Consider the following 14,911-nt stretch of genomic DNA (forward strand, 5'->3'; position numbering starts at 1 on the left):
AGTTTGTGCGTCAGGATGAATGCTGATATCCTGGCGCTGCTCCCTGTGTCCCACTAACCCACCCCCTCTGTCCAGCTGCACCAGATGTGACCATTATACCTTAAAATCGCTCAAAACGGGCAGGTTGAACTTGGTAGGAGCTAAACCATAAAGAAACCATGCTTTGCAGGATTGATTTATTTTCTGCAACAATGTGGGTTGCATGTTTTGGGGGTGTTTCCCGCAGGCAGGGAGCGATGCTTATCTCTGCCTCGGGGATGGGAACAGACCCAAATCCCTGCCCAAGCTCTCGTCGCCGGTTTGTCCATCCTCGGCGGCAGCCCGAGAGGTTTAAAGCGCAAACGTTACCCTTATACGGAGGTGCCGAGGGCCAGCCTGCGCACCGGGAGTTTTGAAATCCCACGGCAAACCGGGGATTGCCCCCCTCCTCATCCTGCATTCAGCCCAGGCCAGCCTCGCCTGTGCCGGGGGATGCTTGGCGTTCCTGCGAGCATCCCAGGGCCGCTGGCCACCCTCCCCACGGCCGCCAAGAGCCGGCAGCTGGATTGGCTGCGGTGGCCGAACCTTTCCTTTTTAGGCTGCATGCCTGCTCCGGCTTGGGGCTTTGCCGCCGCAGTCCCAGTTTCAAACTGGCCGTGCCGAGGTTTCCCGTCCCGGCTGGCTGCGGTGCTGTGGGCCGGGGTGGTTTGGGGATCCTGCGGGGATGGGGAGCTTGGAACCGGCCCGCCCGTCCCCGGGCAAAGGCCGGGGATAGAAAAGCGATGCAACTTGGTGCTGCAGAGCGGGGTCTTGGGTTGGCACCCCGCAGGTTGCACCAGCCCGGGGTTCAGGGGTGTCTCTGTGGCTTTGGGCACAGCCCCCCCCCACCCTGGGGTGGGACAGGGTCCTGCCGATGGCTCCATGCAGCCCCCCGGCACGGCCGTGCTTCCTCCGTGCGGGGCTCTCCCAGCACCGGCACAGGCTGCTGCCTCCGTCTGACCCCCCCCTTTTTTTTTCTCTCCCCACTCTCTGCTGGGTTTGGGGTTAATTTTTTTTTTTTTTTTTTCAGCATGTCATATATGGCAACCTTTTGCCTCGGTGACCTCATGTTTGGCGGTGGACCAAGGGAACCGGGCTGGGACGCAAGGCGGCGGCAGGTCCCCAGGGCTCGGGGCGTACGGTGGGGACACCGACAAGTGCACGGCCAGGGGACCCAGGGGACAAATCCAGCCCCCGTGTGCTGAGGTTTTCCCAGAGGAAGGGGATAACTGGGGTAGAGCCACTAACTGGGAACATCGTTGGAGGTGCGAGTGGGCTGGCGGTGATGGGGAGACACCGTGTCCGTGTCCTGCCCCGCAGGGTGACAACCCGGAGTCCACTCCCTCCCTTCAGGGCCGGCGGGGGGACACCAGGACCCTTGGGTCCCTTCTGGTGGTGGTGGGACCCTGCAACTCTTGGTCCTTATTGCTGCACCGGTGCCTTCATGTCCCTGCCCTGAGCACGGCTTGGGACCCCACAAAGCAAAGCAGGAGGCAGCCCAGGCACCCCGTGCCTCAGTTTCCCCATCTGCAACCCAAGTCCCCATAGCTCTGGGTGGTGGCTCTGGGGCATCTGTCCTGCCTCCCCCCTGCCCCGGGTGCTCGGGGAGATTCCCCGCTGCGGGACCGTTGCCCTTAAAAAGGCAGCCGGGAGTTTGGCAGCCGCTGGTTGGCCTCTGCGAAGGCCGCGGGCTGCTGTGGCTCCGCTCAACGCCTGCCAAGGCTGCATCCAGAGGGCCGGGGTGGCTCCGGCCCCTCTGTGCTGCACTGGGGCAGGGGGATCAGAGGACAGCACCCCCGTTGCCTCTTGGGGGGTCCAGGCTCATCCTGCCTCCAAAATCCTCCCGGGGAGAGGGCGAGAGCTGGGTGCACCCACGACACAGGGCTGGGCATTGGACCCACCAGTCCCGGCCCTGCTCGAGCCGAGGATTTGGGGGACGAGGGGCTTTGGGGCACTGAAAGCCCAAAAATGGGGGTGGAGAGAGAAAACCCCAGGGAGAGGCATCCTAAAGGTGCCAGATGCCGGGGAGACACGGGGGAACCGAGGCCGGGAGGAATCGCCCCAACCTGGTGCACTTCCAGTGTCTCGGTGATGCCAAATTCCCATCCCGGCCCCAGGGTGTCCCCACGGCAGAGCCCCAGCACCCACCTCCACCCGGGTGGGGTTTCTCCACACTCTCCCCGGGAACTAGAGATGCTTCCACCTCCTTTTTGCCGAGACCGTCGCTTATAAGGACTTGTGTCTCACTTGTTTATCGGAGCGGAGCGTAAAAGGAACAGACTCACAAATGGGATGTTGCCTCCCAAGCATCCCTGCATACATTTTTCTTACAATAATTAACCGTGCTGGGTCCTACCATCAGTCCAAGGTCAATTTAATGAAATAAAACACCTTATATGGCCATATGGCTAACACACCATCATTTAGCCTATTTAGGGTCTTTGTTTAGAGAGGATCCGCCTCTGAGGTTTCACGGGCTCGCTGGTATTTATACCAAAGGCGCATCGGGACTCGGTCCCAGAGGAAAGGAGCTCTCGCGTCCGCGGTGAGTACTGCCCAGCCCTGGTTTCCCTTTTGCTTGCAGCAAGAGCGGGAAGGAAAAGCACCTTGGGGGGGTTTCGGGGTGCCCCAGCGCTTATGGGGTGGCCCCAGCTCGCTTTGCACGGCACCGGGGGTGCCAACCCTGGCAGGACCCTGCAGCCGGGGGCTTCCGTGGAGGCGACGAGCTGGGCTGCGGCCAAAGCGGGTCGTGCTCTTCCAGAAATCCCCATGATTTTGTGTTTTTTTTGGTTTTGGGCTCCTGCGAGGTTTTCGCCTGCTTCCCTCTGGATTCGGGAGCGCATCTGCTGGCGGAGGGGGGCAATCCCCGGGAAGGGCTATTTTTTTCCCATTTTTGGGAAAGGATGCGAGGGTAGAGCAGCCAAGGGGCTGCCGAGACAGGACCGATGAGGAGGCATCGCCTGCCTTCCCCCTGCCCACTTGGGGGGCACCGGCCGGGGACGGCGACGCTGGAGCTCCCCGGGGAGCGCTGCTGCCGGGCAAGCGCTGGCAGGAGGCTTTGGCACCCGTGTCGGGCACCGGCTGGCGAAGGATGGAGAAGCAGCATCGGCGTGGAGCAGCACCCGTGGAGGATGAGCATCACCCCGCCCCCACATCACCGCACCGGGGCCGGACCCAGCGGCCGCCCCTCGGCAGGGCCCGCGGAGGATTTTGCGGGGCCGTGCATCCCCAAGGACTCCGACCCTTACAACACCCAAAGCCGGACGCGGTGGCATGGCGTAACCCTGTCCCCCTCCCACCCTTTAACGCTGTTTTCCCCCCTTGCCCCCGCTTTTCCCCCAGGTCCCCCTGAACGCCAACCACTCCCGGCCCCACCATGTGCGAGGAGGAGACCACTGCCCTGGTCTGCGACAACGGCTCCGGCCTCTGCAAAGCAGGCTTTGCCGGCGACGATGCCCCCCGTGCCGTCTTCCCCTCCATCGTGGGGCGGCCCCGGCACCAGGTGGGTACCCAGGGGCGGCAAGCGACAGCCCCCAGCCACCCCCAACCCTGCTTTAATCACCGAAACGAGGCTAATGAGGCCGTCTCTCTCGCCGACATTAGGGTGTCATGGTAGGCATGGGGCAGAAAGACAGCTACGTGGGCGACGAGGCGCAGAGCAAGAGGGGTATCCTCACACTCAAGTACCCCATCGAGCACGGCATCATCACCAACTGGGATGACATGGAGAAGGTGAGACCCCCGCCCCGGGCCGGGGAGCGGGTGCTGGCCCCGGCATCGGTTTGGGGTAAGACCCCAATTCTCCCTTGCCCGCCTTAGATCTGGCACCACTCCTTCTACAACGAGCTGCGCGTGGCCCCCGAGGAGCACCCAACCCTGCTCACCGAGGCACCCCTCAACCCCAAGGCCAACCGGGAGAAGATGACCCAGGTAAGGCGCTGCGGAACCCCTGGAGATGGGGATGGACCCTCCGAAACCACAGGAAGGGCTGGGGGATTTGGGGGCCAGGAGGGGCCGGCGTGGGGTGGAGGGGCAGGCGGTGGGGCGAAGCTTGGTGCTTTGATAAGGGCAGAGCTCTCGGCGGCGTGCTTGCCTGGACCCGCGGGTTTGCCCACGTTTTTTCCATGCAGTGCACGGCCCCACGTGATTTTCTGCGCAATGCAATGACTCACGTTTCCATGCGATGCATTGACCCACGTTTTTCCATGCGACGCACTGGCCCACGTGTTTTTCAGTGCAACGCAGCCATCCATGTGTTGTTGTGTGCGATGCATTGACCCACGTGTCCGTGCAATGCAACGATCCGCTTATTTTTCTGTGCAATGCAACGATCCGCCTATTTTTCCGTGCAATGCAATGATCCACTTCTTTTTCCATGCAATGCCCGGACCTGTCTCTCCGGGAAGGCACGGCCCCCGTGGGTTGGGGTGGGACGGCACTGGGGACCCCCGTGCTCCCCCCCAAACCTGCTGCCCCTCTCGCCCTCCCTCCCAGATCATGTTCGAAACCTTTAACGTCCCCGCCATGTACGTCGCCATCCAAGCCGTCCTCTCCCTCTACGCCTCTGGCCGCACGACCGGTGAGTAGGACACGCAGCATCTACCACCCGGGGACCATCCGTGGTGGGAAAGGGATCAAGCCGGCTTCAAGCCCCCTCCCTCACCTTCCCTCCCCTTCCCAGGCATCGTCCTTGACTCCGGGGACGGCGTCACCCACAACGTGCCCATCTACGAGGGCTACGCTCTGCCCCACGCCATCATGCGTCTCGACTTGGCTGGCCGCGACCTCACCGACTACCTCATGAAGATCCTCACCGAGAGGGGCTACTCCTTCGTCACCACCGGTACGGGGTCAGGGAGGGAGGTATGGGGTGACGGGGGACCCCGCGGTGCCACCACGGCACCGGGTTGAGCCTGTTCGCCATCGTCTCACGTAGCCGAGCGGGAAATTGTGCGCGACATCAAGGAGAAGCTCTGCTACGTGGCCCTCGACTTCGAGAACGAGATGGCCACGGCCGCCTCCTCCTCCTCGCTGGAGAAGAGCTACGAGCTCCCCGACGGGCAGGTCATCACCATCGGGAACGAGCGTTTCCGCTGCCCTGAGACCCTCTTCCAGCCCTCCTTCATCGGTGAGCCCACCCCGAATTGTCCTGGCTGTCCCATAGGTGGTTGCCCCCCATCCCCACCGCCCCACCAGCAGGCAACCAGCTCCCATGGGTGCCCCACAGAGGTGTTTCAGGGCTCCCCCAAGCGCTTTGCACCCCAAACGGGGAGGACAAACCCATGGGTGACTCCGTGGCTCTTTTGGGAAGCCCTGAGGAGGCATGGGTGGGGGTCAGGGTGCTGACAGCCCCCTTCCACCCCAGGCATGGAGTCAGCCGGCATCCATGAGACGACCTACAACTCCATCATGAAGTGCGACATCGACATCCGCAAGGACCTCTACGCCAACAACGTGTTGTCCGGCGGCACCACCATGTACCCCGGCATCGCCGACCGCATGCAGAAGGAAATCACAGCGCTGGCTCCCAGCACCATGAAGATCAAAGTAGGTGTGGAGGGAGAGCAAACCATGGCCACCAACACCCCAAATCCTCTCCCGGTGCAGATATGGGGGGGAGGGGAGGACCAAGGGGTGCATCCTAACGGCTCATGTCTCGGCAGATCATCGCCCCGCCGGAGCGGAAGTACTCGGTGTGGATCGGTGGCTCCATCCTGGCGTCCCTCTCCACCTTCCAGCAGATGTGGATCAGCAAACCCGAGTACGACGAGGCCGGACCCTCCATCGTCCACCGAAAATGCTTCTAAGCCCCCTCCCTGCCCCGCGGCGGCCCCCCCGGCCCAGGCTGGGGCACCCCGCTCCTCCTCGGTCCCCGCTGCTCCTCCCCACCGCCCACTGCGCATTAAAGCCTTTTCTCCAGGCTCTGCCCCTTTTCTGGGAGATTTTGGGGCATTGGGAGGTGGGAGAGGTTGAGGGGGGCTGAGGGTAACGCGGGGAGGGAACAGGAACCCCTGACCTCATATTGGTGCCCCTGAATCCCATGTTGGTGCCCCTGATGTCATGCTGATGCCCTCAACCCTGCCTTGATGACACCATCACCATGTCGATGCCTTTGACCCCATGTTGTGGCCCCTGACCCCATGCTGATGCCTCCAAACTTGTGTTGATGCCCTTGACCTCATGTTGTTGCCTTGAACCCCATGTCGATGCCCTTGACCCCATGTAGGTGCCCCCAACGTTGCGTTGGTGCCCCTGACCCCATTTTGATGCCCCTGACCCCATGTTGGTGCCCCCAATGTCACACTGATGCCCTCAATGCCATGTCGATGTCCCCAACCCCAAGTCGACACACCTGACCCCATGTTGATGCCCCTAACCCCATGCTGATGCCTCCAACCCCATGTCAATGCCCTTGACCTCATGTTGATGTCCCCAACCCCATGTTGATGCCCTTGGCCTCATGTTGATGCCCCCAACCATTTTGATGTCCCCAACCTCATGTGTTGATGTCCCCAACCCCATGTCAATGCCCTTGACCTCATGTTGATGTCCCCAACCCTGTATCGATGCCCTTGACCTCATGCTGGTGCCCCCAATGTCACGGTGATGCCCTTGACCCCACACTGGTGCCCCTGACCTCATACTGGTGCCCCGCCCTGTCCCCTCTCTAGCGCTGCCGGGAACATGCCGTGGGCGGAGTCACATTTGCATAAATTACCATACCACCCCCCAGCGCTGCGCGCGCCTCCAGCTGCCGCTTCCGCGGCCGTTTCCCCTCCCCCCTTTCCCCTCCCCTCCGCCTTCCCACGTGTTGACGTCACGGGGCGGCAGCGCGCGCCGCTCGTTACCATGTCATTAGCATATGACGCGGGAAGGCGGAAGCGGTGGCGGGATGGGGCGGTGCGGGGCCGCCCTGCGCCTGGCCCTGGAGGGGAACATCGGTACCGGGGGGGGGCAACGGGGACCCCGGTGACAAGGGGACGGGCGGTGGCTTTGGGGGAGGGGGAGCAGTTTGGGGTGGGGGGTCTGCCGGGGAAGGGGCTGGGGGGCAGGAGGATTTGGGGTGCGATGGAGGTGGGGGGATTTGGGGTGCTTGGGGAGGGCGCAGCCTGAAGGCTCTCGGGGTCCAATTTAATGTCTGTAATTAATTAATCTTGCCGCCCGCCTTGGGGGGGGGGGGCACCCAGAAAACCGGCGTTACCCCACGGCAGGAGCCGGGGCAGGGGGCACACAGGCTCACCCTGCGCTGCCCCCCCCCCCCCCCCCAGCCGTGGGGAAATCGACCTTCCTGAAGCTGCTGGGTGCCACCTTCCCCGCCTGGCACTTGGCGACCGAACCCGTGGCGCAGTGGCGAAAGGTGCCGGCCGGCAGCGCAGCAGAGGTAACGGCGGGTACCGGCTGCGTCGTGGCACCGTTTGGCACCACGCCGCGGTGGGACAACCTCATCCCCCATCTCTTCCTTCGTAGGCGTCCGTGGGCTCCACCAACCTTCTCCAGATGATGTACCAGGAGCCGGCCCGGTGGTCCTACACCTTCCAGACCTTCTCCTGCATCAGCCGGCTGAAGGCGATGCTGGAGCCACCACCCGAGCGGCTCCCCGGGACCCCCCACCCCGTGCGGGTCTTCGAGCGCTCCGTCTACAGCGACAGGTACCCAGCAGCCCCAGATTAAAATAGGAAAGAAGAGGGATGAAGGGATTAAATGGGCTAACGAGCATCCCCGCCGCCCGGGTTGTGTCCCCTGGGACGCCCAGGGTGAGCAGAGCCCGCGGCTGTGCCCAGCAAAGCCCGGCGTGATGCTTAATTATAGAAATGTGCTTGTTGGATAATTTGGGACTTTGTTATACGCCAAATAATTTTTGCTCGCAGCTGCCCCATCCTCACCCGCTCCAAATCCCTCGGGCGATGGATGGGCTTGGTTGCGGTGACCCGCGCTGGGCGGCTGCGTGTCCCTCAGCATCACTCAGCCCCAAATTAAGGATTTGTGCCTTAATTAAACACGCGTGGTTCCCAGTTGGTGCAAAAAAGGTGAAAAAATGGCTGTGAAGCCGCCTGGGCGTGGGGATGGCTTGGAGGTCGCGATGCCGGCAGTGCCGGCTGCCCTGTCCCCTCTCTCCGTCCCTTCCCAGGTACGTCTTTGCCAAGAACCTCTTTGAGGCCGGACACCTGCAGCCGCTGGAGTGGGCCATTTACCAGGACTGGCACGGCTTCCTCCTGCGGCAGCTGGAGCCCCGCGCCACCCTCCACGGCTTCCTCTACCTGCGGGCGACGCCGCAGGTGGGTGCTGGCGAGAGCCCCCGCGTTCAGCGGGGAGGGGGATGCGGCAGGCGTTCAGCTCGGCTCGGAGCCCGGTGAGCTCCCGGAATTGCCAGAATGTTGAGTTTTAACCATAAATCACTGGTCCGGAGGAGCGGGGCCCGCTTCTGTTCCCATGGGAATGTTGGTGGGAGTTTTGCTACGGATCCTACGGATTTTGGGAAGGGAGGGCTGCAGCATCTTTGGGGACGCCCAGCTGCAGTCGCTCCCCCGGGGCTGCTTTTCCGGATGCTGGCATCCCGTTACCCTCCCGTCTCCCGCATCCTGTTAACCTCCCTGCATCCCGTTAACCTCCCGTCTCTCCCGTCTCTCCCGTTAACCTCCCGTCTCCTGCATCCCGTTAACCTCCCGTCTCCCGTCTCTCCTGTTAACCTCCCGTTAACCTCCCGTCTCCTGCATCCCGTTAACCTCCCGTCTCTCCCGTTAACCTCCCGTCTCTCCCGTCTCTCCCGTTAACCTCCCGTCTCCCGTGCGGGTGCAGACGTGCCTGGAGCGGCTGCGGCGGAGGGCGAGGAGCGAGGAGGGGGGGATCCAGCTGGGCTACCTGCAGCAGCTCCACGCCCAGCACGAGCGCTGGCTGGTGGAGAAGACCACAGAGTGAGTCCAAATCTGTCCCCGCCGCGGTCTCCGCTGGCACCCAGGCCAGCCGTGGTTTTGGGGTGACCCCCCTGATTTCGGGGTTTATTTGGTTGAACCCCTTCTCTCCCTCCCTTCTTCAGGGTCCACTTTCCGGATGTGAAGGACGCACCCGTCCTGGTGCTGGATGTGGACAAGGACTTCGAGCATGACGCGCCCATGCAGGGCGTCCTCATGGCGCAGGTGGGCACGGCCGGGGCGGCACGGCTTGCCAGCATCCCGCTGCCGGGAGCGCCGGGACTGCGGTCGGAGTCGTGCTGACCTCCAAGCCTCCACCTCATCTTCATTTTTCCATGGAAAAAATAATTTCCACACCCTCAGTCCAAGCTGGTTTAAACCTTGGCCATCCTGGTGCCATCCCGGCACTGTCCCGGTGCCACGCTCTCAATCGGCTTCTCCTTGCAGGTGGAGGCTTTTGTGACAGCGCTGCGAGCCGAAGCTTTGCCATCGCACCCCGACGCTCGCTGAGTGGCGGCGGCAGCATCCCTGCCCACCGGTACCCGCGCCGAGTGGCGGAGCCGGGAAAGGGGCATCACCGCCGTGAGCTCCAGCCGAAGATCCCAACAGCAAGGACAAGGGACAAGTCCTGGTCCCCAACTGTCCCCCTCGGCCCTTTTACTTTGGGCGAGGGGTGTATTTAAGGCACTGATAGTACGGGATGGTTTTAAGGCAAATAATTGGAGGCGCAGCCGTGTGATGAGCTTCGGGGGGGCATGGCACGCTCCCCGTGCTCCCCCGCGTGCTTGGGGGACCAGGTCGCCACCACGACCCCCTCCCCATCTGTCGGGCTCCCCAGCCAGGGATGCCGGAGCCGAGGATGCTCCGTAAGGTGGATTTAACGCGCTGGTTAAATTCCAACGGAAAATCATCGTGGCTCATGTTTAAGTTACACCAACCCCCATATTTTATTATTTTATCTATGTATTTTTTTCCCTTAAATTAAAAACAAAGCGATGTCGAGGTCTCCTGGGTCTTGAACCATGGGCAGGGGGAGCACGGGGTCGGGGGGGTGGGCTCCAGTGGGTGCTGTCCCGCGGGGGACGTTGTTCCTCCAATTTTGGGGTGTTTGCGGCTGGGGAGCGGGGGTGACCCCGTGGAGGTGGGGGGCCGGTGCCCCAGGCCCTCCCAGGCGTGGGTCAGGCTGGGCTGGGTTTGGGGGAAAACCGTGGGGCTTTGGCACCCGCTGGGTGGTTTTTGCTGGGGAGGGGCTTGGCTCTTCAGGGGGACCCCTTGGGCTGGGGGCGATCTCCCCAGGGTGGCCGGGGATGGTGGCCCGGCCCCCTCCGCCTTTACGGGAGGCTGCGGCGGCGTGAGCGGCCCTACATAAACACGGGCGGGGCGGGGCCGGCGGGGGCGGGGCCGAGCACGTGTGAGGGGCACCTGCCCCGGAGGTACCGGGGGCAGCGGGGGGCTGTGGGGCTGGGATGGGGGCTGTGGGGCAGGGTCTGGGGGGAGGGAGGATTCGGGGGGGCCTGTGGGGCAGGATATAGGGCGGGGGCTGGGGAGGGGGAGGGCACAGGAGCCGGGTTGCGACCCCCGGGGTTTTCTCCAGCGACCCTACAATAACAACCCGGCATGGACCCATGTCCGACGACCCTACAATAACAACCTGGTACGGACCCACAGCTGACAGCCCTACAATAACAATCCGGTGCACCCCCACATCTAACAACCCTACAACAACAACCCGCTACACCCCCGCGTCCCGCGACCCTACAATAACAACCCCCCAACCCCCTCCCCAACTCACAACTCCACCCCCCCGCGCTTCCCTTAAAACCCTCCAACACCACCGGGGTGCACCCCCGCATCCCCCACCCCAACCCCTAGAGGGTCTGGGTGACCCCCCCACCCTTGCTTGCTGCAAAGCATTGTGGGGGGTGGCGCAGGGCGCTGGCCTTGAGCCCCCCGGCCGGCCGCGGGTCCCCCCGAGCGGGCGCCTGCAGAACAAAGGAAGCAGCAGCAGCAGCAGGAGCAGGAGAAGCAGGAGAAGCAGCAGCAGCAGCAGCAGCAACAACGTGCAGCCCCGCTGCAACACCCACCCAGGGTGTGGGGGGGGGCCCCCAATTTGCAGCCACATTTCAACCCCACTTTTCCTTCCCCCCAACATCCCACACCGCCGTGCATGCACTTAGCTCCGGGTCGAACCCACCCGGCCCCCCGTTTCCAAGGGGGTGCCGTACCCCTTTTTTCCGGTAATGCTCTTTATATCTAAATGGGGGGCGGGGGGGTGTGGAAAGTTGCCAGCGTGCGGCTGAAGTTGTGCAGCGGCGGGGTGAAGTTGTGCGAAGCCGCGTGTTTTTAAGGGAAAAAGAAAAATAAAAAGCAAAATGGGGTTGGAAAAAATATGGGGGTGAGATTGGGGGGGGGACACACCCACCCTGTTTTGGGTGGGAGTGTGGGGGAAGGAGGGGTGGGGAGTCAGCGAGGTCACCCCCGGGGTGGAAACGGCATGGAAATTAAAAGTCGGGGTGACTTCGCGTCAGCCGGGCGCTTCACTCGGTTTCGTCTCTGTCCCCACAGAAGTCACCAGCGTCCCCACGGCGGGGGGGACGGTGACGGCGTTATGTCCCTCTCGCCGGGCACCCGGTTCGTCTGCCAGCCCAGTCCAGCCGCCGGTTCCCCCCGCTCTGCCGCAGCTGGGGGGAGCCCCGAAATCTAACGTTCGCCCCAGGAGCGAGATGGAGAGGTGCGAGGGGCTTTGCCGGGAGGTGAGTGCTCCCCCAGCCGCCCAACCCATCCGTTTCCCCTCCTTCCTGGGACACCTTCACCTTTTTGGGGTCATTTGTGGCTTCTTTGGGTCGGTTGTAACGTCACTGTAACTTGTAGGGGGGCTCGTCGGGGTGGGCAGGGAAAGCCCCTTCTTGGTTGGTTGATGGTTTTATTTTTTTAAGGGTATTTCCATGGGAAATGGGACCTTCTGCTACCTTAAAAGCCGCTTTGATGCCTTAAACCCCCCCCCCCCAAATCTCAGCTCGTCCCTGGGGCATCCCCAAAACACCGCCGTAGGGTGGGTGGCAGCAGGATGCATGGGACAAAACTCACCTTTAAATTGAATTTCTTTGAATTTCTTGGTATAAAAGAGCAAAACACTGCACAAAACCCACCCGGGCGCCGTCGGGGGGGAGGGGGGGTGTCCCCAAAACGAAGGGGGTGGCAAGAAAGGAGGCATGTGAGGAGGGCAGAGCCGTGCCCGGGGGGAGCATCACCAAGCAAACAAGTCGCGGCATTTCCTTCACCAAAAATTACAACGCCTTCCTGCGGCGCTTCTGGTTTTACCGGCCAGGGTGGTTGTAACCGGGATTTCTAATATCGCACCCATCATGCCCAAGCAGGCAGGGGGACGGGGGAGGCTGCTCCGGCTGGGGGGTTATTTTTAGGACTTTGCCCCCCCCCCCAAATTGCTGCTGCTTTGCTTTTTTGGGGTATTGGGGTGTGAACGGCCGCTTCGCGCCTCTGAGTTGTATCCGGTAGGTTTTGCTCTTGGGATGGCTGGTGGGACGATGGGACGGGGTGGCGGGGACGTGGCGGTTGGCTCGGCCGGCGCTTGGCACATGGCAGGGCAGGAGGAAGGACTTTGCCCTTGGCAAAGTGCCGGTGAAAACGTCCGACGGCGGGGATTTGAGCCCGGGCACTTTTCCGGGGTGGGCGTGCTAAAAAAGATGACTTATAAAGATGCTGCTGGAGCCGGGGTCGGCAGTGGTGGGATTCCCCCGGGAACCCAAGCGCCGGCGGGTCCCTGCCCACCCCGGGCTGGTCCTGGTGGTGCCGGCAGCCGAGCGAGGGGTGTGCCGCGGTTCCCACGTCCCGGCGCCTTTCCCGGGGTGGTTTGGCAGACGAAGCGAGCCAGGGAGCCAGCTCCTTTCCCCGGCACCAGTTCTGCCCGTTCCTCCAGCTTGGCCAGGCCTGGGAAAGCCGGCATGTCCCCTCGCACCTCCGTCGCTGCAGCCGCACTCGTGCTGTCTCCCTTGGGGTTTCGATTTCCACGCCGGGCGATGCGTCCCCATCCACGAGGGTTTTGGGAGAAGAGGAGGAGGAGGAGGAGGGAAAACGCCGGAGGTCGAGGTTTCGCTCCGCTCCCCGACCCGCAGCACCGACGGGCTCTCTCCCGCTCTCCCCGGGCGGCTCTCGATGCCTTTGCCATTTGCATAACTAATCAACGTCTTGGGAACCCGCTCGTTACCGCCACAGCAAAATATATGGCAAAGCCTCGCTCAACACCGGGGAGCTGCCGGTTTCCAACAAGAGCCACCCAAACCTCCCGGCAAAGATCGGGGAGGGTGCTCTGACCCATCTCCCCCAGCCTGGGGGGACACAAACCTTAAATAAACCCCACGGGAAACTCCATTCCCAGCAGGAACGGTTACACCGGGACCCCAAAACCCCTTTGCCGGGTACCAGCGGGACGTGATGCAGCTCAAGGTGTCCCTGGAACGTCCCCAGCGTGTCCCCAGCATTGGGAAATGAAAGCCCCTAACTGAATTTGGCAGGCTGTCTCGGTGCCAAACGCTGGAGATTAGGGATAATCTCATTTAAAGCATTACTAATAAAAAGTTACTAAATTTGTCCATCTCGAGGGGTTTCCCGGTGGGTTGGGGTGGTTTTTTTTTTCACCAGCATGAAATCGCCCCAAACCAGGTCTGGCATCTCCAAAAAAGCATCGGGGTGATGGATGGGATGAAGGGCTGGCCGGGTTTGTCTCATTTTCGGCCGGCGCATCCCGGTGTCACCCGAAGGACCGTCACCCGCCTGTCGGGGGGATGGCCTCGGTTAATCCGGAACGATGCTCGCCGTTACCATGCCTCCGCTGAAAATATTTCAGATCTCGGCTGTGATGTTAACAGCTAAAATGACTTGGGAGAAAAGTGCCGGGTGGATGCTGGCGGACGCGCTGCCCTGTCCGGCCGGAGGAGGAGGAGGATGGGAGGAAGGAGGCGTCTGCATTAATTAAATCCCCCCTGTGTTTTTTGAAGCAACCTGTTGCACGGCGGTGCCGAGCTTGGCCAGGCAAAAGGGGTTTGCAGCCTGCAGTGCTGTCGTGCAAGGTTGGAAACTGGGGGGGAAAACCAGTTCCCGGCACCAGTTCCTCCTATTTATTCCCGTGGGAGTCACGTTGCTCGGAGCAAAGGTCGGATCCCGGTGGGCTCCAGCTTGGCGTTGCAATAGGGCTCTCGGCTCACGCGTGGCCTTTTCGGGAAGGGACGAGCTCGAGCAAATATCACAGGGACGGGGATGTCGGATGCGTGATTGCATTTTCCGCCTGGCCTCGGCATCTGGTTTATCCGTCCCACCGGGCATTACACGGGCCCGGGGCTCCTTGCATCGCTCCTTCTGCTGCAAATCCCTTTGGAAAACGTTTTTCACCGGGATGCTCCTGGGAAACCTTTGGGACCTTTGAGTTTGTAGAAGTTTTGCCGGCGATTCGGCCGGGAATAGGCTTGGAAAGCTCCAAACCTGGAGCATCCCAGGAGCGTCACCTCTAAGCCCTGGATGGGGAAGGCTTTGGGGGAATTTGCTTTCCCGCTCCCCTTTTGCCTTCCCCCCCGGCGCCAAAATACACGCGTGCATCCAGCTCCCTCTGGACAGGGGTTGGAAAAGCTGGAGCTGATCCCATCAGGGCTGTTTTAAGGACTCCAGCCCTGGCTTAACCCTTTCGCCGGCCCATTCCCACTGCTCTTCCCATGGGAAAATGTCCCGTCCCCCCCTTTTCTCACCGGGGCCTGGATTTTGGGGAGAAGGGGGCAGCCGGCTGACGCGGGGGTTCTCGTGTGGGATTTAAGCCTTCCGAAGCTCTGCCGTCCCCCGATTAACGACATCCCCAAATTAACGACATCCCCAAATTAACGACATCCCCAAATTAACGACGTCCACAAATTAACAAGCGTGCCGGGGGTTTAACGGCAGGAAAATATTTGGGGAGGGGGCAAAGCGTGGTTTTGGGG

The 14,911-nt window shown here is 62.1% G+C and overlaps 3 protein-coding genes across 4 annotated transcripts in view; all 3 read left to right on the top strand.

The window, feature by feature from the left end:
- Positions 1-2,409: 2,409 nt before the first annotated feature.
- Positions 2,410-5,938, top strand: ACTG2 (actin gamma 2, smooth muscle). Its single transcript, XM_072845982.1, has 9 exons — positions 2,410-2,563; positions 3,361-3,520; positions 3,622-3,750; positions 3,838-3,948; positions 4,513-4,597; positions 4,700-4,861; positions 4,955-5,146; positions 5,384-5,565; positions 5,682-5,938. The coding sequence occupies exons 2-9, from the start codon at positions 3,395-3,397 to the stop codon at positions 5,823-5,825; spliced, it is 1,131 nt and encodes a 376-aa protein (XP_072702083.1). The 5' UTR covers positions 2,410-2,563; positions 3,361-3,394; the 3' UTR covers positions 5,826-5,938.
- A 942-nt stretch (positions 5,939-6,880) lies between these two features.
- Positions 6,881-9,929, top strand: DGUOK (deoxyguanosine kinase). Of its 2 annotated transcripts, none has more exons than XM_072846351.1 (7): positions 6,881-6,959; positions 7,287-7,399; positions 7,486-7,667; positions 8,147-8,294; positions 8,815-8,930; positions 9,053-9,152; positions 9,375-9,929. In XM_072846351.1, the coding sequence occupies exons 1-7, from the start codon at positions 6,881-6,883 to the stop codon at positions 9,435-9,437; spliced, it is 801 nt and encodes a 266-aa protein (XP_072702452.1). In that variant the 3' UTR covers positions 9,438-9,929. The 2 variants fall into 2 exon arrangements, with proteins under 2 accessions (XP_072702452.1, XP_072702451.1); XM_072846350.1 differs by having other exon boundaries at positions 6,890-6,959; positions 7,206-7,399.
- Positions 9,930-10,331: 402 nt separating this feature from the next.
- Positions 10,332-14,911, top strand: part of TET3 (tet methylcytosine dioxygenase 3) — a 31,161-nt gene continuing 26,581 nt past the window's right edge. Inside the window, exons 1-2 of the mRNA XM_072845999.1 lie at positions 10,332-10,360; positions 11,493-11,680. Coding sequence (XP_072702100.1) covers positions 11,651-11,680 — 30 coding nt within the window. The 5' untranslated portion in view covers positions 10,332-10,360; positions 11,493-11,650. The remainder of the gene's footprint in view (positions 10,361-11,492; positions 11,681-14,911) is intronic.

Source organism: Ciconia boyciana, chromosome 25 (genome assembly GCF_034638445.1).
Source record: "Ciconia boyciana chromosome 25, ASM3463844v1, whole genome shotgun sequence".
Classification (NCBI taxonomy): Eukaryota; Metazoa; Chordata; class Aves; order Ciconiiformes; family Ciconiidae; genus Ciconia; species Ciconia boyciana.